This window comes from Mobula hypostoma, chromosome 14 (genome assembly GCF_963921235.1).
Source record: "Mobula hypostoma chromosome 14, sMobHyp1.1, whole genome shotgun sequence".
Taxonomy (NCBI): Eukaryota; Metazoa; Chordata; class Chondrichthyes; order Myliobatiformes; family Myliobatidae; genus Mobula; species Mobula hypostoma.
In genome coordinates, this window is record NC_086110.1 from 48191958 (window position 1) to 48212217 (window position 20260).

The 20260-nt window shown below is 37.0% G+C and overlaps 1 protein-coding gene across 5 annotated transcripts in view; it reads left to right on the forward strand.

The window, feature by feature from the left end:
* wwp2 (WW domain containing E3 ubiquitin protein ligase 2) overlaps nucleotides 1-20260 on the forward strand; it is a 196403-nt gene that overhangs the window by 135400 nt on the left and 40743 nt on the right. For all 5 annotated transcript variants that reach the window (XM_063067102.1, XM_063067103.1, XM_063067105.1 and 2 more), the window contains 2 exons: nucleotides 11157-11211; nucleotides 13842-13923. In XM_063067102.1, the coding sequence (XP_062923172.1) occupies nucleotides 11157-11211; nucleotides 13842-13923 (137 nt within the window). The remainder of the gene's footprint in view (nucleotides 1-11156; nucleotides 11212-13841; nucleotides 13924-20260) is intronic.

A 20260-nucleotide genomic window follows, 5' to 3' on the forward strand; every position in this document is an offset into this window, starting at 1 on the left:
TGTGGCAGTCATCACGATGCTATTAAGGTGCGGGGCGTTCTGGAGTTAGGAGTTCAATTCCAGCACCACTCTGTAAGGAGTCACTGTACCTCTCCCTGTGGAACACCTGGGTGCTCCGATTTCCTCCCACAGTCTAAAGACATACCAGGTAGGTTAATTGGTCATTGTAAATTGTTCTATGATTAGATTATGGTTAATTTGGGTTGTGGGATTGTTGGGGCGTTGTGGCTCAAACGGCCGGAGAGCCCTACTCTGCACTGTATTATATACTTTTTTTAAAGAAGTGGTTTAAGTGAGTATAATAACAACAGTTTAAAAATAGTTCCAGATTTTTGGTGAAGACATTTTATTCTGACATTCAGTGTGGAGAAATTAAACCATCCAGATGATGTTGTACTTCACGTCATTATGACAGGCAGCCAACAAAAGCATCAATGCTATGGTTGTTGGTTATACTTAGAAAGACATTGAAAGCTCTTAATATCCTCGCAGTCTTCAGGAGGTTCAGCTGAAGAAAAGAATAAATTTCTTCTTTTCTACATAGAATCTGTTTATCTATTGACACAACTTTCCTTCCTTTTATAAATTAGTTTAAAAAGGGGATTTGTTTTTTTTTTGTTTAAAGTCAGTGCCTTTTACAGCAAACTAATATAATTTTTCATGGTATGAAGTTTTATACATGCATTTCAACATAGAAACTTTTTATGTCACTGTATTTTGAAAAATATAATTTTCCTGCTTTTACTCCCCCTCCTATTAGCTGGTCTTTAATTTATCTATCGTTTATTTTTGTTGCTTTCTCAATAGAATCATTGAGTCGTAATAATTTAATTCCTTTTCTACTTATTGATTCTTTGCACTTTCTCACTACTATACCATTGTCACAGATTTTTAAAACATATTAATTTCTTTGATTTACAAATGAAATAAATCCTCTAGTTTTTTGTTTCTCGTTGGGAAATCTCTAGCATACAAGAGAATAGAAGTGAATTTTCAAGGTATATTTTATTTCCTTAAGATGTTCAAAAACATTTAGAATCAAATTTAATCACTTAGTTTCATATTTTATGCATTTTGTTTTAAATTTAATCTTCATTTTATGAGGTCACTGTTCATGTGTAAATATACTGAGCAGATGTCTTATGAAGCTTCCTGTGCACTATATAATCCCATCATTATAAAATAATGCAGTAATTTCATCAGACATTTTACTATTTTTAAAAGATGTAAGATAGCTGTATTCATTATATTCAGTATTCCCAACAGTTAATTGTGTCAGGATTTTGTGATATTGCATTTCTTCAAATATCCCATATGACAAATTGTTGAAGCATCAGAGGAAAAAAGGGAAGAATACAATTTTGTATTTGAGAGAAAATGAACAGATGTATTATAGAAGAAGAAGAAGAAGAAAGCTCTTAACACCAGCCGGAATCGTCGGGATGCCGTCATCATGGCATTTTTATAGCAGGTTTTCATATTTTTATGAGGCCGAGTTGCTAGCTCAACACTCAACCCAGCACAGATGGAAAGCATGCAAGGGAGCTGGCTGGATTCGAACTCGAGAGCCTTCGCTCCGAAGTCCAGCGCTGATGCCACTACGCCACCAGCTGGCGGATGTATTATAAAAGTAAATAAAGAACGATTACAGTTTAATTTTACTCCCAAAGAATGGTTTGACTCATTGTTGCTGTACTTCTACCTGACAATTCAGAGGAAATTGTGATAGCTTAGAGATGACTGATTTGAAGACTGCAGCTTGATGCTGGATTCCCATGTTCAAGTTGTGTTAAAATTGTTTTGTAGGTTTTTCAGTTTCCTTCCAACAGAAAAATGTGGAGTTGTCAAGCTGATTTTATACGAGTCTTCCAGCTCAGTAGAACACTGCTCATGGATTGTTTGTCCCACTCCCCTCAGGGAGGAGGCAAAGTAGCATCAACAACATGACCACTAGACTCCAAAATGGTTACTTTCCCCAAGCAGTAAGACTGAACAACATCTCCGTCCGCTAACTCCACATCCCCAGCCACCTTTTTGTCATTTCCTGTCAGTCACCCTGTGTAGAGACACTCCTGTGCCTCCTATCACTTTATGGATGTACAGTCAATCTATCTATATAACCTATCTTATATATTTATATTTATTGTGTTTTTTAATTATTGTGTTCTTTATCTTCTTGTGCTTTTTAAAAAATGTTGCATTAGATCCAGAGAAACAATTATTTCATTCTCCTTTACACTTCCATACTGGAAATGACATGAAACATTCTTGAACTTGAACTTTCATATTTCTTTTACTTCATGCTGGCAGCCATAATCTACAAGCAGAAATCAGAAAATTTTTGAATATTAGTGTTATAATTAGCTATTTTAACATATTGATGCAGCAATAAAAAAGATAGGATGGCAGCTATATTTCATTAGGATTTTGAGAAGATTTGGTATGTCATCAAAAACACTCTCAAATTTCTACCAATGTACCATGGGTGCATCAGCTTCTGGCATGGGGAAGGGGGCTATTGCACAGGTTTGAAGTAAGCTGCAGAGAGTAGTAAAATTAGTCAGCTCCATCATTGGCATCAGCCTCCATAGCATCCAGGACACCTTCAAGGAGTAGTGCCTCAAAAAAGGCAGTATATATCAATAAGGACCCCCATTACCCAGGACATGCTTTCTTCTCAATGTTACCATCAGGTAGGAAGGCACACACTCAGCGATTCAGGAACAGTTTCTTCCCCTCTGCCATCTGGTTTCTAAATGGACATTGAACCCATGAACACGACCTCATTGCTTTCTATTTTTTTGCACTACTTATTTAATTTAACTATATTATATATTATACACACAAACATACACATATACAGTGGCATGCAAAAGTTAGGGCACTCCTGGTCAAAATTTCTGTTACTGTGAATAGTTAAGTGAGTAGAAGATGAACTGATCTCCAAAAGTCATAAAGTTAAAGATGAAATATTCTTTTCAACATTTTAAGCAAGATCAGTGTATATATCAAGGTGTTGCTTGAATTTCCAGCATCTGCAGAATTCCTTGTGTTAGTGTATATATTTTTGTTTTGTACAATTTTAGAGTGAAAGAAAGGAAAGGAGTACCATGCAAAAGTTTGGGCGTCCCAAGAGATTTGAGCTCTCAGATAACTCTTACCAAAGTCTCAGACCTTAATTAGCTTGTTAAGACCATGGCTTGTTCACAGTCATTGTTAGGAAAGGCCAGGTGATGCAAATTTCAAAGCTTTATAAATACCCTGACTCCTCAAACCTTGTCCCAACAATCAGCAGCCATGGGCTTCTCTAAGCAGCTGCCTAGCACTCTGAAAATTGAAATAAATGATGCCCACAAAGCAGGAGAAGGCCATAAGAAGATAGCAAAGTGTTTTCAGGTAGCTATTTCTTCAGTTCGTAATGCAGTTAAGAAATGGCAGTTAACAGGAACGGTGGAGGTCAAGTTGAGGTCTGGAAGACCAAGAAAACTTTTCATGAGAACTGCTCGTAGGATTGCTAGAAAGACAAATCAAAACCCCCATTTGACTGCAAAGGACCTTCAGGAAGATTTAGCAGACTCTGGAGGGGTGGTGCACTGTTCTACTGTGCAGCGACACTTGCACAAACATGACCTTCATGGAAGAGTCATCAGAAGAAAACTTTTCCCGTGTCCTCACCACAAAATTCAGCATCAGAAGTTTGCAAAGGAACATCTAAACAAGCCTGATGCATTTTGGAAACAAGTCCTGTGGACTGATGAAGTTAAAATAGAACTTTTTGGCCGCAATGGGCAATGGTATGTTTGGAGAAAAAAGGATGCAGAATTTCATGAAAAGAACACCTCTCCAACTGTTAAGCACAGGGGTTTTGGGCTTGTGTTGCAGCCAGTGGCATGGGAAACATTTCACTGGTAGAGGGAAGAATGAATTCAATTAATACCAGCAAATTCTGGAAGCAAACACCACACCGTCTGTAAAATACTGAAGATGAAAAGAGGATGGCTTCTACAACAGGATAATGATTCTCTGACGGTGGTGTCTGAAAAGAGGATGCTGTCCAAGTTGCATGCCATCTTGGACAATGTCTCCCATCCACTACATAATGTACCAGTTGGGCACAGGAGTACATTCAGCCAGAGACTCATTCCACCGAGATGCAACACAGAGCGTCATAGGAAGTCATTCCTGCCTGTGGCCATCGAACTTTACAACTCCTCCCTTGGAGGGTCAGACACCCTGAGCCAATAGGCTCGTCCTGGACTTATTTCCTGGCATAATTTACGTATTACTATTTAACTATTTATGGTTTTATTACTATTTAATTATTTATGGTGCAACTGTAACGAAAACCAATTTCCCCTGGGATCAATAAAGTATGACTATGACTGATGATCCTAAACACACCTCAAAATCCACAATGGACTATCTCAAGAGGCACAAGCTGAAGGTTTTGTCATGGCCCTCACAGTCCCTCGACCTAAACATCATTGAATATCTGTGGATAGACCTCAAAAGAGCAGTGCATGCAAGACGATCCAAGAATCTCACAGAAATAGAAGCCTTTTGCAAGGAAGAATGGGCGAAAATCCCCCAAACAAGAATTAAAAGACTCTTAGCTAGCTACAGTAAGCGTTTACAAGCTGTGAAACTTGCCAAAGGGGGTGTTACTAAGGACTGACTATGCAAGGTGCCCAAACTTTTGCTTTGGGCCCTTTTCCTTTTTTGTTATTTTGAAACTGTAAAAGATGGAAATAGAAAAGTAATCTTGCTTAAAATATTAAAGAAATGTCATCTTTAACTTTATGCCTTTTGAAAATCAGGTCATCTTTTACTCACTTAGCTATTCACAGTAACAGAAATTTTGACCAGGGTGCCCAAACTTTTGCATGCCACTGTACCTACATGCGCACGCTTACTGTAGTTTGCAGTTATTTTTCCTCTGTATTATCATGTATTTCATTGTACTGCTGCTGCAAAGTTAACAAAGTTAACATATGCTGGTGATATTAAACCTGATTCAGATTCTACTGTTTACTTACTAGTCTCATGGAATATTTGCCATGTTGGGGGAGATGACTGTACCTAGTATGTGCCCAGCTTCTTAATGGGAGATTCAGCCCAGGGTTCTACTTCGTTTCTCTGGCTCAAAATCAGCCATTTCTCTGATACACAAATCAAAATAGATTCTTCACTGATAAAATCATCATAGTAATATGGCTTTTTAGGTAAGAATAGATGATGTGAAGTCTGAAAGCCAACAAATCTGAAAATGTCTCAAAGAATTGGAGGAACACTAGAATATATTATTTTGAAGTAGATAGGTTTTAAGAGCTATCATCTATTATTACCAACTTGAAAATTGTTCTTTGAGATCCAAGGTTCCACATAACTAATTTCCCCTCAGTTGCATTTTATTTTTGAGATTGGTATTTTGCTGAAAATTAATGCTAATTATTAGTAAACACTAGTAAGTACAATATTCATGGGATGTATTCCTCTTGTAGTATATGCAAAAGCAAGTGAAAAATTCCATTCTTGTGCTTTTGTACCAAGTTCGAATGCTATCTTTTTAGTACTAAACTTTGTTAAAAGTAGCTCAATAAGAAGGTTTTAATTTTTTCTACTTGCTGAAAACTATATTAATTTTCTATTTCATTTTCTCTCTCCTTCCCCATCAAACTCACTGTAAAACAGTTTCAAGAGAAGGGAAAGATTATATTGAAATATCTGAATTTTAACAAAATCTGTTCTTACTTTCACTGCTCTTGTCATGAATGTTTTAAATAATATCTGCTCGTAAACCATAAAGGATGCTGGCAAAATACAAAAGAAACTATTTTGACTTTATTTCCTCCATGCCTTAATTTTAAAAAAGAAATTGTGGGAATTTAGAAAACATCATTTATGAAACTTGAATAGAATCCACTGATTTTTAGCCAGATCTACAGAGAACCCCTGACTAACTTCAGTGAATGAGCCTGTAAGTTACTGATTTCCATTCTTGTCTGTCCAAACTAGAAGTCAGTTACGTACTCGAGGTGAGATAACAGCTTGCAGGATTATCAACCACAGGTGGAAAGATATGTTTTTCAGTTTTATATATTTTACTTATTCAGATTTTTAAAAATTAATTTCTGGCACTTAAGGTGTTTTAAGAACCTTTGTTATTTTAATAATAAAATTTGTATGTTTATATTTTTCAAATATCTCTGTGATGGTCAGAGACATTCAAAAGCAATTCGAAGTCCTTTGACAGCAGCCATTTATTCAGCTATAAGTTGAAACACATTGGTTTATGCTTCTGGAAAGAAATGTTCAAAAATAACTGCCAATGTCAGACCTCCTTTGGTGACATTTCTATTAAATCTGAAATATTGAAAAGTTGATACTGATGGAACTGACGCATTTAAAGCCAGTTTATTAAACAAAAAAGCTAAGCCAGATTTTTGTTGACTTTCAGCTTTTAAAATTTCTAGCTTAATTTTTAACTCTGAGCACCCGAATTACAGTGAGTAGAGAAGGCTTATGGGTGGTGAAAACTCAAGAATCTCTTCACTTTTAGGCTTGGCAACAATCCTTCTTAGACCTAATTACACTTGAGTGACTGAATGCTGACCTGGTTGTTTCGTGAATTGAATAAGTATTAACATTTTGCACAGAATACAAGGCCTATATAAAGTGGGGTGAACCTTTTAAAAAAAAGAATCCAGCTTTGATTTTTGCTTGTGAGGCACTGAAAGGATGGTGGTATGAAAGGTTCTGATGGTCAGATGCTTGTCTGAAACGCCTTCTGTCCTTGCCCTCCAATAGCAGCTTAGCCACAGATTGTTGAGGCCAGGTAGTGGTACAACCAGTGCAAAATAAGCCTGTGTCCCTCAAGCTATCAGTATTATCCACTGCTTATCTTCTCCTGATTTAATTTTTGCCATTGTCCTAGAAAATAAATTAATATAAACAGCCCTCAGTAACTGGTCTGACAAATACCTGGGTGTTTAAATGTTAAACAGAATAATCTTAAGGATCCCAATATGAGCCACACCAGACTTCAACCAATTTTATTGAGACCTTTTAGGGGTGAACATTGTTGGAAACCAAAGTGTTTTTTTAAAAAATAAAATCTGATCACTGGTGAGAAATGAAATTGCTAAGGATTTTGCTCTGTTCGGTGTGGTTGGTTGGAAGTAATGTTATTCATATTTCATTGATCTCAATTGTTTAATGCAGAGTGGCAGGTGTGGTGAAGATTGTGACAGGAACTGAATATCCATAGGGTCTGTGTGCAATTTGAATTTATTGTTAGAACAACTAGTCCTTTGTATTTCTGGTTGTGTTGAACTCACTCCTTCTGCTGCTGTTATCAGAGCGACAGGTCCAGATTTGTTCCTTTGCATACTTCAAATGGATTATCATCCATTAAATGATGTTAAACACATAATCATGATGGCAGGACACTCTGTTTCAGAACTTCTGTTGTCTACTCAATAATTGTTTTGTCAGTTGTCATGCCTCAACAGTATATTTAGTAGGGTTTTGTAAACAACAGTGAAACAATGAACAGGCAACCACCCCAGAAGAAAGCTGTTTCTTTGACGTGTATTTCATGTGTTTGGATCTCAGCTGCCATCAGGTGTTAAGTTTGTGCAGACCTTTTAGGTCCAGCCAGTAACTCGGAGAATTCTTAGGGGCATCAAGCCGGGAAGTAAAGATATCCATTTGTCCTTGTAACTACCATCTGATTTTTGACCAAAAGTTGAATATTTTACTTTGCTTGAGGTTTAGCAGATTACTTAATGTTATCTTCTCGAAGGGAACCATACACAAACATTCACAATACTGTTCCTATGATAAGCACCGCACACAAAATGCTGGAGGAACTCAGCAAGTCAGGCAGCATCTATGGAAAAGAGTAAACAGTCAACATTTCAGATTGAGGTCCTTCTTCAGGACTGGAGAACAAAGATAAGAAGGTAGAGTAAGAAGGTGGGGGAGGGGAGGAAGAAGTACAAGGTGATTGGTGAAACCAGGGTAGGGGGTGAGGTGAAGAGCAGGGAAATTGATTGGTGAAAGAGATGAAGGGTTGGAGGAGGGGAAATCTGATAGGAGGTGATAGAAGACCATGGAAGAAAGAGAAGAGCACTAGAAGGAGGTGATGGGTAGGTCAGGAGATGTGATGAGAGAGGAAAACAGGAATGAGGAATGGTGAAGGGAGGGGGGTGCAATCACCAGAAGTTCAAGAAATCGATGTAATCCTATGATTGTTGATCATATTTTATGAATTGGAAGAGTGCCCTGTGCTACTAATGAATTCTGTAAGTAGGTGTTCTAATAGCCTAAACCCAGCGTGTGAAGATACCAGCCTAGAATTGGGAGAAACCAGTCACAAGAAGTCTCAAATCATTTTTCTGTTCTCTGTTGAAGTCATTTGAGAAAGCCATGTGCTGATCTGCCTTGCAAACAGCTACTTAATGACTACTCTCTGCAAGTATGAATAGCAAATTGTGGTGTCTGGCTGAAGGAACTACTGTCAAAACAAGTTAAGGTCGTGTTGATTTTGAGAGTTCCTGACAAAGTATTACTTCTCCATGCCACAGGCTGCCGAGGACTGCCATAACCTAACTGCAGAAATGCCACCTGATCCTGCTCCTCATTTTAAAAAATGGCTCTCTATCTGAACACCCTAAGTGCTGGCATGGCTTCAGAAGAAATAAAAAGCAAGAGCAAGAACAATATTTCACCAAGTGATTTTTCCAAATTATCTGCACTTAGAACAGGGGTTCCCAACCATTTTTTTTATGCCATGGCCCAATACCATTACGCAAAAAGTCCATGGACTCCAGGTTGGGAACCCCTGAATGATTCTCATGTAATTCAAAGCATCAAAATCTTGACAAATGTTCGTAGTATAGTTAAAATTTGAATTTGAAATGATTATTACAATTTTTTTCTGCCTGACATCGAAAAAACATTTTAATTTCATTGTAATATTTGTATAAAACAAACAGCAGGTGCTGTGCCTCAGATGTCATATATTCCATGAATCACATTCACTGGCAGTTGCAATCCTTTGGAAGTTCCTTTAAGAAAAAAAACACAACTCCAACATTATTCTGGCAAAGGCAGAGCTATTGCAATAGTTTGCAGTTTGTATTTATGGAGGAACTGCCCAAGTTAGTTAAATGGTGGCATTTTAACCTTTTACTTGGTAAAATTACTTCAACAGTATTTCTCTGAATGTGTGTGTAAAAAAAAATGACAACAGCTTAATTGTGAAATTTCCATATAAAAGAAGGATAATATCCTGATGTGAAAGTTTTTACTAAGAGAATAATTTTGCTGAAATGTTTGGGTTAGAGTCGGGGTTTTTTCCTGCAATTTGGGTTGGTACTGTATTTTCCTCTGTGTAGGAATATGCGAACATGATTGATTAGGAAGATCAGGTTGAACAAAATGGATCTGATCTGCTGTTCTAGAGGCACGGACCATGTGCATGCTGCTGAGGCAGGCATGTTTGATTGATTCTCGTTTCAGCCTTTATACAATTGGTAGCACACTTGCTTTTGAATCAGAAGACAGGTGACGATTTTGGCTATGGAAATTTACCACATAGAATTTACAGGTCATTACTCAAAAGTTTGAGAAGTAAAATAAAATTTACTCTTCTGGAATTTATTCCAGCTTGTGTTTTGTGACGGATGCAAAGGTGGCACAGCTTCATGTTATGGACAGTCATGATACAGACTGTTCGCTAGGAACACTGACCTTTCCCCAACCCGTCCCAGTAATGTAGAGGCTGCCCGTGTTCTGGGTTCATGTACCATTGTGAAGGCTTGAGTACGGAGAGAACAGGCTGACATGTCTGTGCAGAACTGTTGGGATCTTGCACTGCTGGAAGTGTCCTCTTTCAAAGAGTTCTTTAACTGAGGACCCACCTGCTCCCTTAGGTAGATGTAAAGGATGACGTGGCACCATTTCAAAGAATAGCAAATGAATTTATCTCATGTTACTTGGCCAATATTTAACCAGCATCACGAAAACCGTTCTTCTGGATGTTTCAACATTTTGACTTTTACAAATTGGCTGCCTATACTACAACAGAGATCAGTCTCAAAATTAGTTAATTTGCTATAAAGTTCTTTGCAAACTCCTGAAAGGGACATAAATGTGCTTCATTTTCTCTTTGAAATCCAAGTTGGAAATTTGGATGACAGACAGACACTCAGACATCTGAGAAACAAAATGAGTGCCATTATTCTTTCCTCACAGTCATAAAGAAAAAAACAGCGATGAACTACATTGTTTATAATGACTTTTAACATGTGTTGGGGAATTAATGGAAAATTGATGGATGAGAATTCACAAATTTAATGATTTTTCTGCTGAATATCTTCTAAAAGCAGTTCAAAATGGCTCATCCCAGACAATATGCCAAATTCTCTTGGCACAGCACTATGCAAGTAATGTAAATACCCAAACATTAGTCATGATCAGTTTCCTTTACTCTGAGCGGCTCAGCTTGGTTGGGGCAGAGCAGCCACTTCATTGCCATTCATTTACATTCTGAATAAAGGTGCTTTTGTGAGTATGAATAAAACATTCATAGGAGAGAAGGGCGTCTGTCTGGAAAGAACATGAATGTCCCCTCAGTTTTAATTTACATAGCAGAATACTGCTTACATTAACACCACATTGAGAAAGGTTGAACACACACTTCAGGCAGGAAGCTTGGGCGTACACACCATGCGGTAATGATTTCATTAGAACAGCCCGTGATTTCTGTGTGTAGAACTTGGAGAGAGAGAGAGAGAGAGAGACGCACAGCAGCACTGGTGCAATTTCTGCTGCCTGAGCCAACAGTGTCAGTCTAGCATTGGTACAGTTAGTGTTTTATAATTGATCTGTGAAGAAGTTTTAAATTCTCTGGTTGGATCTCCATGCACTATATGCAGTGGGCACAATTGCTTTAGAAAACAGCTTTCATAACGTATATTTGAAAGATGAAGATTTCAGCAGCTACTAAGTTTGTTGTATTAAACAAAAAGGAAGAGACAAGTTGGGAGATCTACAGATTACTACAGTAGGTCGTGATATAGTTGTCTTAAGTATCTTAGCCATTCTCTCAAGTAACAATGTGCTGGATTTTTATCTGTTTTCTGTTATAGCCTTCTGGAGTCTCTGCCGACAATGATGCACTTGGTTCACTGCCTGCTGGTTGGGGTAAGAAGAAATTAATGTTGCTTGAAAGTTTGAGCTGAGCTTTCTCAATTCTATGAACTATTAATCCATTTGCTGTATAGTCATTAGCAAGGAGAATGTTCTAATCATTAAACAGTAAAATGCTTTAAAGTTCAGTGATAGATGTTTGTGCTGTAGGGAATTTGACTAAAATTATAATCTGTCATTTCAAATTCAATAGTGTAAGAAAGACAAGTGAATGTGTTTTATTTAATTAAATTTTTTGCTACGTCTTATTTTACTTTTCATTTCAACCTTTTCATTATAGATTAAGATTTAGATTGTCTGCTAATTTGAAGTAATTAGCTTTGCATAGACTGGATGCAGTATTAATGATTATTAAATATTTGTCCTAATATGGTAAACAATATTATAAAAAATTAAAAGGTACCGTAACAAAAAAAGCATTTCTTTTTATAACTGCTGCCACCACATTACCTTGTATGCCATGAGGGAGGGGTGGGGTGGGGAGAGGGTGGTTCAGGAACATTGTAATTGTCAAGCACCACAGAGCTTGAATATTTTTGGGGGAAAATTTGATCATAATATACGGGAGAAGTAGTACCAGAATTTTCCATAGTAGAATTAATGTTTAAGAACTGTGTGATTACCGTTTTCCCCAACATTTTTACATTTTGTTGTATTGTAGGACAATAGGTGAACTTACAGCTCTTGTGCAAAATTTATTACCTTGTTCCAGAGATAATGGCATTAGAGTTACTAAAAAAAGATTAGAATCTTGAATAGTCATGTGTTTTTTTTCATTGATAGCTTCAGCTTCCATCCTCTGTTAGTTTTGAAATTTCAAAAAGAAGCAGCACTTTAAGGAAGGTTGCCATTCCCAGTCTTTGGGAAGTACCTCACTTCAAGTTGGGTACTTTATAAAATCTATGATAAGCAAATGATCTTCACGTGAGAGAATCATGTGGATCTATCTAATCATGACGCAGGAATGTATATACCTAAATGTTTATTTGTAATGATGATGTAGTGATCTACATGATCTTGGCAAACTGGCAGATTATCATTATGATATGATGATGTGATGAATTATTCTGAAAATATTTACCCCAATGAATCTAATTCATCGATACCACCTTATTAACAAACTTTAAGTTCCTCTCCAGAATATCTAATTTGGGCCTCATATTACTCTTGGTTTTATCTTAGTTTTGATTTAAAGATCTTTGCCTACTTTAATGCAAAAAAAGTCTAATGCAGTAGACTTAAAAAGTTCAATGCAATATAAATTTTATCATCAACTTCTTGTCAGTAATTCAAAAAGTATTGTTTTGTCTTCAAAGGAAGTTAATTACTTAATCCTGATCTACATCTGAAGCATAGGTGTATAGCTTCTCCCTTAGGTCAAATGGGGATGTCGCATTTGCCAGTAACGGGGCTACTTCGTAAATCAGTAGCAAGAGTTTCAACCTTAGGAAAAGTTACATAACATGTGTCTATTGTATTTTTCCCTCAACTCTTCCTTAAATCATTGGTGACTTCATTTTGCCATGTCCAGCAACCCTGCTGAAAACTGATTAATATGCTTCATCAAGTTTCTGCAAGTTAACAGGATTTCATAAGTCCTGACTCTAAAAAGCCTTTGTATTTGTAATTTTAAAAACTGGTTTTCTTAGTGAGTACAGTAGTTCAAAAATATTTCAGCCAATTGAAGGGTTCTCAGTACTAGTAGCTGTACTGGTTTTCATTTGGTGTTGATTTGTTTTAATTAAAAGCATGAAGGTTAAAAAGTAAATCTTTTTATCTGTGTAAGTACATTTTGACTGCACAGTGTGTTGAAATCAATGTAATTTTTTTTCTAACTGGTGACTGGGCTGAATTGTTTATTTAGTTCAATAGTGTTTTCACAGTGACAAATAACATACATGTTCCATGAGGCTGACAAACCACAGAGTGGGTGGCAAGAAGCAGGTCTCCTGCATATACAATAATCCATTCATTGCCTGGAGATTATAAGGAGCTGTTAGTTTTTTATGATGGTTCAAACTAATTTTCAAAAAAAAAGATTTGTTTTTTAACCAGGTAAAATGTCTGTTTCCTCACACGGTAAAGAATAGTTCATTGACGTTCTACAGCCACAAAATGTTTTATTGTTAGCTGAGAACATCTGCAGTTTCTGAACAAATGTACTTTTTGTAAGATTTCTCGGAGGTGGTGATTTAAAAAGGGGCCACAAGTAATACAGTTATAAACCTTCAGTGAATTTCAAGGCCTGTAGTATTCAGTGACACAGCTGGAAAAGTTTTGGTTTCTCAGAAACTGAGACAGACAGACATTTATTAAGGTATGCATACAAACTTGCTGTTCATTTATGACACAGATCTTGCAGTGAGAGACAAGTCTGACTGTCAGCATGTGAATCCATAACATTAATAATATGATTCTACTCACCTCAGATCAGTTAAAAAAATCTTTTCACTATTACTCCATCTTTATTGACCACAATGTGATCCTCTCAATTTAAATTAATGGAACACATCAAAATATCTAATTGATAAATTTGGAATCAATGAAGAACAACAGAATTAAAAAGTTGCATTGTTTATAATGTCGAATTAATAAAAACTTCATCTTCACTCCTTTACCCCCAGAGAAACGCCAGGATAATGGACGAGTCTATTTTGTTAACCACAATACAAGGACAACCCAGTGGGAGGATCCACGAACTCAAGGGTAAGTGCAGCTAATCTTTTTTAAAATAAGGGTGAAGGACATTGTGGTGAAACTTGATGAACTCTTTGAAGCCAACTGGTACTTCTTCCTGTTCAAAGTAATTTCAAAACTGTTATTATTCATTATGATTTTCAGCATTCTATTTTAATGACCAGATGTGGAAATACTTAGTTCACTACAGCCAAATTTAACACTTTCACTTGTTTTTTAGCATACCTTTTTGGGGAAAATTAAGAACCATTTTGCATTCTTTAATCTTTGCCTTTCTTAAAGCTCCTCTCATTCCTCTGCTTTTGTAAGAATGAGATGTTTATATTTTGGTTGCGTTTCCCTGGTTAACACTTGATATTGGAGTATAACGTAGGAGCAAATTAAGGTGAAATGTAAACGAGCAGCAATAACAGTTCACACTGGAGCACATCTATGTGTATATTGTTATACCAACTTTAATTCACAATCATTACCATTTGTGAGCTTTACTGATTCTGTAGCATTAGTGAGTCGTATGTAGACTACTATGATTAAACTAGCCACCTTCTGGCAAGAGACAAGGAAAATCAACTGGATAGCCTTCACCAGGCTGTTCCTGAGCACCTCCTGGCACATGGCCTCAAGCAGCACTGGAGGTTATTGGTTACAAGTTCCGTTCTTGACAACCACAGGAACTGTGTGCAAAACTAGAACAGAGAAATAGATCTTCAAAATAAAAGTGTGGTGATCTTCAGCTTAATCAGCATGTAAGAAAAGCATACCAAGACCAGTTTGCTTATACTTATAATTTAGAATTTAGAAGATTGAGGGGGGATCTGATTGAAATGTATGAAATTCTAAAGGGATTGGGCAGGCTAGATGCAGGAAGATTGTTCCTGATGTTGGGGAAGTCCAGAACGAGGGGTCACAGTTTGAGGATAAAGGGGAAACCTTTTAGGACCGAGATGAGGAAAAACTTCTTCACACAGAGAGTGGTGAATCTGTGGAATTCTCTGCCACAGCAAACAGTTGAGGCCAGTTCATTGGCTATATTTAAGAGGGAGTTAGATATGGCCCCTGTGGCTAAAGGGATCGGGGGTATGGAGAGAAGGCAGGTACAGGGTTCTGAGTTGGATGATCAGCTATGATTGTACTGAATGGCGGTGCAGGCTCGAAGGGCTAAATGGCCTACTCCTACACCTATTTTCTATGTTAATAGAGTCTCTGCTAATTAGCAAAATTCATTCAGATTTGTATGAAAACCAGCTACAAATCCATGAGGAATGAGCTGTAAAATGGATTTCTTAATTTTAAACTCAAATATTTAGATCCTGCTCAGAGTAAGATTCCTTTAGAAAAGAATTGGTGTATGGTTTAGCAGATTTTTACAGATTTTTACATTAGATATACATTAATCTTGTTTCTATGTACTGTTTGAAAAATGCTTTGCATTTTTACAGTAAAGCTGATTTTGTCTGGTTCCTGCATTTTCACTCCTTGTGTTCATAGCAAATGAAAGCCACATTAATATTCCTCATATTATGTGTTTAATTTACCCTGTGCCAAGTCTTCTAATTATCTGCACTAAACATTCTTAATAATCTGCAGTACTTGAATTTGTTGCCATTGCTCATCGCTTATGATCACTGCTTATTTAGAGAAAACTTTGCAGGTCCTCCAATGTCAGCTTGCTCGACTGAATCTCAGTTGTGGGCCTTTTTGACATAATTACATCACTTGGGTGGGCCTAATTAAATATCACCCATAAAGACCTTTGACAGCCAGTAAAGTTACATCCCCTTTACCAGGCTTTGTGTTACTGAATGTTCAGTAGCATTTAAAAATGATCTTAAAACAGTTTAACTTTAAACATTTTAGCAATTGTTATCAGGTAAACTTCGATGTCAGTTAAATTATAATAATAACATTCAAGCAAACCTAATTAATTAAAAAGGTGAAAAGCACCTTACACAGCTTTACCTGTCCACTCAAATTAATGGCCTTCAAAAGCAAAAAAAAAAAACCCCTCATAATAACAACAAATGCTGGAAGCACCACCTCAGGCAGTATCTATATTGGGTGAAAGAAGCAGAGTTACACTTCAAGTTGATAAGCTTTCATCAAAATTATGAAAAGTTGGAAACTAAGTATGTTCCAAAGGGAAGGGAAGTGGGAAGGAACAGTGAGAAAATGAGAATCTATGTAATTGGGTGGAGGCCAAGAGAGATTGAATATCACATGTGGTTTTGGTACTGCCCGAGGCGCTCATTAATCACAGCTGATCTATTTGGAGGGGATGCAAATAGAAAGAGATAAATAAAAGCAGAGGGGAAAGAAAAACAAGCAAATACTTGATTTGTGGGATACAGAACACAGCAGTTGATGGAAACGTGAAGTAAAAGAGAATAAACAGTCTGCATTTTGGGCAGGAAATATGGGCGGAGACGAAATTGGCGTTAATACTACAGGTGTAAGAGGGCAGAGACAGATGTGAGAGGTCACCCTTGTGAATGAATAGGTGTGTGCTGCAATGTGGTCACCTGATTTTTGTTTTGCTTTCTGCAACGTAGAAATGACCACACTGTCAACACTACATATAGTAGACTCAGTAAAACATATAGTGAGTTGCTGCTTCACCTTTGATTCCCATTCATTTCCTATGTATGTCTTCTCCAGACAGATCTGGTGTGAATAATGAGGTGGCACCACTTCATCTGAGCCATTACCAACACTGGTGCTATTCACAAATCTTTCTTGGTCTGTACCCCTTCATAGAGATGGCTTTTGTTCTGTTCACCCCTTATCTTTTGCAAGTTAAAATGCATTTAATTTCAGACTTTTCTTCGTTCTGATGAAAGATCATGGATCTGAAACATCAATCTGCCTTCTCACTGCAGTTGCTGCTTGGCCTGTTGAGTGTTTCCAGCAGTTCCTGTTTTTACCAAATGAAAGAACTTATTGTTTCTGTGCCAGGTATAGATAAAAGTGATGTAAGTGCTAGGGAACTCAGGCTTGTGCTGTGCTGCTGGGTGCCATGTGGAGTCACATGACTGTGTGCAGGTGGCGAACTGCTGGCAGATCCCAAACACCACAATTTTGCCATAAATGTGCGGGTTCCAAACAGTCTGATGTGTTGAGCATTTTAAACATGCTTCTTTTTGGTTACAGTTCTCTACTGTAGCTCCTACCTATCTTTCACAGCTTTTACATGTCATTTGCTTTCTATCTGCCCTCATTGCTCTGTCAACTGGACAGATTTGAAAATATCATATTTCAATTTGAAAATTGATTTAATTTACTCAATTATTTGGTTACCTTTTAACATTTTTTTGAAATGTGCTGTCATTGATAGTTAATTTCTTCTGTGATATGTGTTTGAAAAAAAATTGAAACAGAAACAGGAATCAATACTACCTTTATGTTCTATATATTCAATAACTTAAACATTTTTAATATTTATTGATTGATGTAATCAGACGTGGGTATGTGGCGCCTTGGTTGTAATGATACCTTTGGATCCATATCCCAGATGGATCCGCAGCCTTTAATGGGTGGGGAAAATTAGAAATTGGAGGAGAAGTAAACTGGCATTTGTTCAGTTGCGGCTGAATATTCAACTCATATTTAAACCAATAGGATTTGAATGCTAGTGAATCTGGCTACGTTCAGTAACTGCAGTCTGCAGGTATTTCCTCTGGCTTTTTAGTTATGAGTTAATGTGACTGAAAGAGGAGGAAAAAATGAATAGGAAAATGAAAACAAGTCTGTGTGGATACAAAATGGAACTCTTGTTTGCCATGGATGATGTCTATCTTTGTTGGGAGGGAAACAGAAGTATTTTTAAAGAGAAGTGAAATTTTAAAACAAAATTAGTATCAGATACTCATTGGTTTTAATTATTTTCGTGAAATTATCTAAGAAAAGTTGAACCAATTGGAGCAAATAGTTGTATATATGAGATCAATGTCTCAGTTAACAAACTATATACTCTTAATGTGTGTTCAGTCAGTTTAAGACTTCAATTTGACAGCCAGCCAATGGTGACCAATTTGCTGTAATTATGAACAAAAAATACATGGTTATCTCAAATTGCCTGTCAGGGATCAGCATGAACAGAAACAGCAGTTTATGACAGCATGGCAAAACTATTTCATAGCCATTGCTACTCATTTGCAAATAGTCAAACAACATTTTGGGTTAACAAAGTTAATGGTGTTTGAGTCACTTACTTTTTTTCTTCTATGTACATTTTAATCTAGAAAAAATATTATTAATGAGTCAAAATTTGTAACTTTCTTATAGTCAGAACACTACAAACACAGGGAAACTGCTTAGATATCCTGTTATGCCCATTAAGAAATTGGTACACTTTAGTGAATGTGGGAAAAGTAAAACAGAATAGGACTCGTGTAAGATTAGACTAGAGACGACAAACATCTGTGGGATGAATGGGATTGTCAATATTTCAGGCTGAAACTGACAAAATAATACTAACCAAGAAGTTCACCTTTACACATTTTAGAAGTTCCTCTTCTCATTACTTTAGTATTGTCCTAATCAATAACAGAATAATCTGACTTCATTTGTCTCTGCAGTTCTCATGCATCTCTAATGTCTCAGCAGATTTGTTCCTTTGTCTTCTTTTCACTTTTGTTTTCTTAAAAGGGACTGGCACTATTTAATATACTATCAAAATAGTTAGGTGTTGTGGGATTGCTTCACCACCATTTTGACAGCAGAGTGATAATTTTGCTACCAGTGCGCCTATAAGAAGTATGTACGTTGGGTGAGTACAGAATTGTTCCGCCCCTAAAGCATTACACAATCAAATATCTGGTTGGCATGCACCACTGAGGTGTTTGCCCAGGTACGTCACGAAACAAACAAACCATTGAGTGATATAGAGCAGAGTCGAAATGTAGTGATTGGCTGGGAAGCACTGCAATAAAGTCAACATGTCATTCTGAACAACGACGCATACAGTAATATAGTGCACAGAGAAAGTCTGCTGGATGGAGTTAGTCTGTCTAAAACTCTTCTTAATTTTGGCTTTCAGCATAATTTACATTATGTCATAAGTCAATATTCTCAAATGAAATAAAATTGACAAAGTAATAAATTTTAATCACTGTGGCGTTAATTTGGTGCAGATTTCTGAAAGGAAACTGCGTATATTTTTTTCTAGCCATTATTGTCCAGCTGCTTATTTTTTTTTACAGGTGAATGTAGAAGATCCCATGTTACCATTTTCAGGAAGTGTAGGGAGTTTCTCAGATGTTCTAATAGATATATTCTGTAAATGATTGAGACCCTCTGTTGGTTGGGATTGATCATGGATGTTGTGGCTCAGTTGTCTACATGATGTACAAGTTCAGACAGTACAATATGGAGAGCAAACTGTTGCCCATGTAGCAGGCTCTGCTCTCCGCACAGCTGTTAAGTCCAAAGGAATGGCAGAGACTGATACAGTTTTGGCACCAGCGGCATTGTAGGAATTGCCAATCAATGTTGGACTCAGACGTCGGACTGTCTTAGGGACTCCAGCTCTGGATTTTTCCTCAGGGTTTACTCCTGAAGCCTCCCCCATGATCGGGTATAGTTGCAAGGCAGCGGTGATTTGAGATCAGAGTTTTCCTTCTCCTAGATCAGCTGCCTACCATGGCTGATTGAGCCCCATCTGCCCGTAGAGATTTTTTTTAAGGTGCCAGTAACCGCCTTTGCTCCTTCTCCTGTCAATAGAAATGGTTCTGCCGGGGCTTAGTAGCTAAGGCAACATGAAAGCCAGGATCTGGTCTTGGTTGTTAAAGGCTATTTGAGATACACACTTTTGGGAGTATTTAATAGGTAGTGAGAGCTTATCCTCACTACCAGCCCTGGGCATGACAACCTTAAGGAATCTATTCCATAATCAGCATTAATGAAATTTAGATATCTAGTCCTGCTTGCGTAAGTGTGTTGTGCACACACTGGTGATCACATTCCCTTTCTACAAAAGTGATTATACTTCACAAGTACTTAATTGACTGAAAATTGCTTTGAGACATATTGAAGTCAAAAAAAGGCCTGATACAAATTGGAGCTTTTGTTTTCTTGCCTTCTGATCTCAACATGTCTTTATGCACTTAATAGCAAGTTAGTTCTGCGTATGCTCCCAACCCACCCCCCCATGTTAATTCTGTTTTTCTTGAGCCCTCAGGAGTTAGGGATTAGCAGTATTTGAACAATGTCTTAATTAGAACCTCTTAAACTGTAATGTATAACACTTGAATTGAAGGTAATTATTAAAAGGTGAGAAATAATAAATATATTAATGCATAACCTGTCAAATATGGGGTAAGTAAAATGTAAATGATGCTTTGCAGTTTTA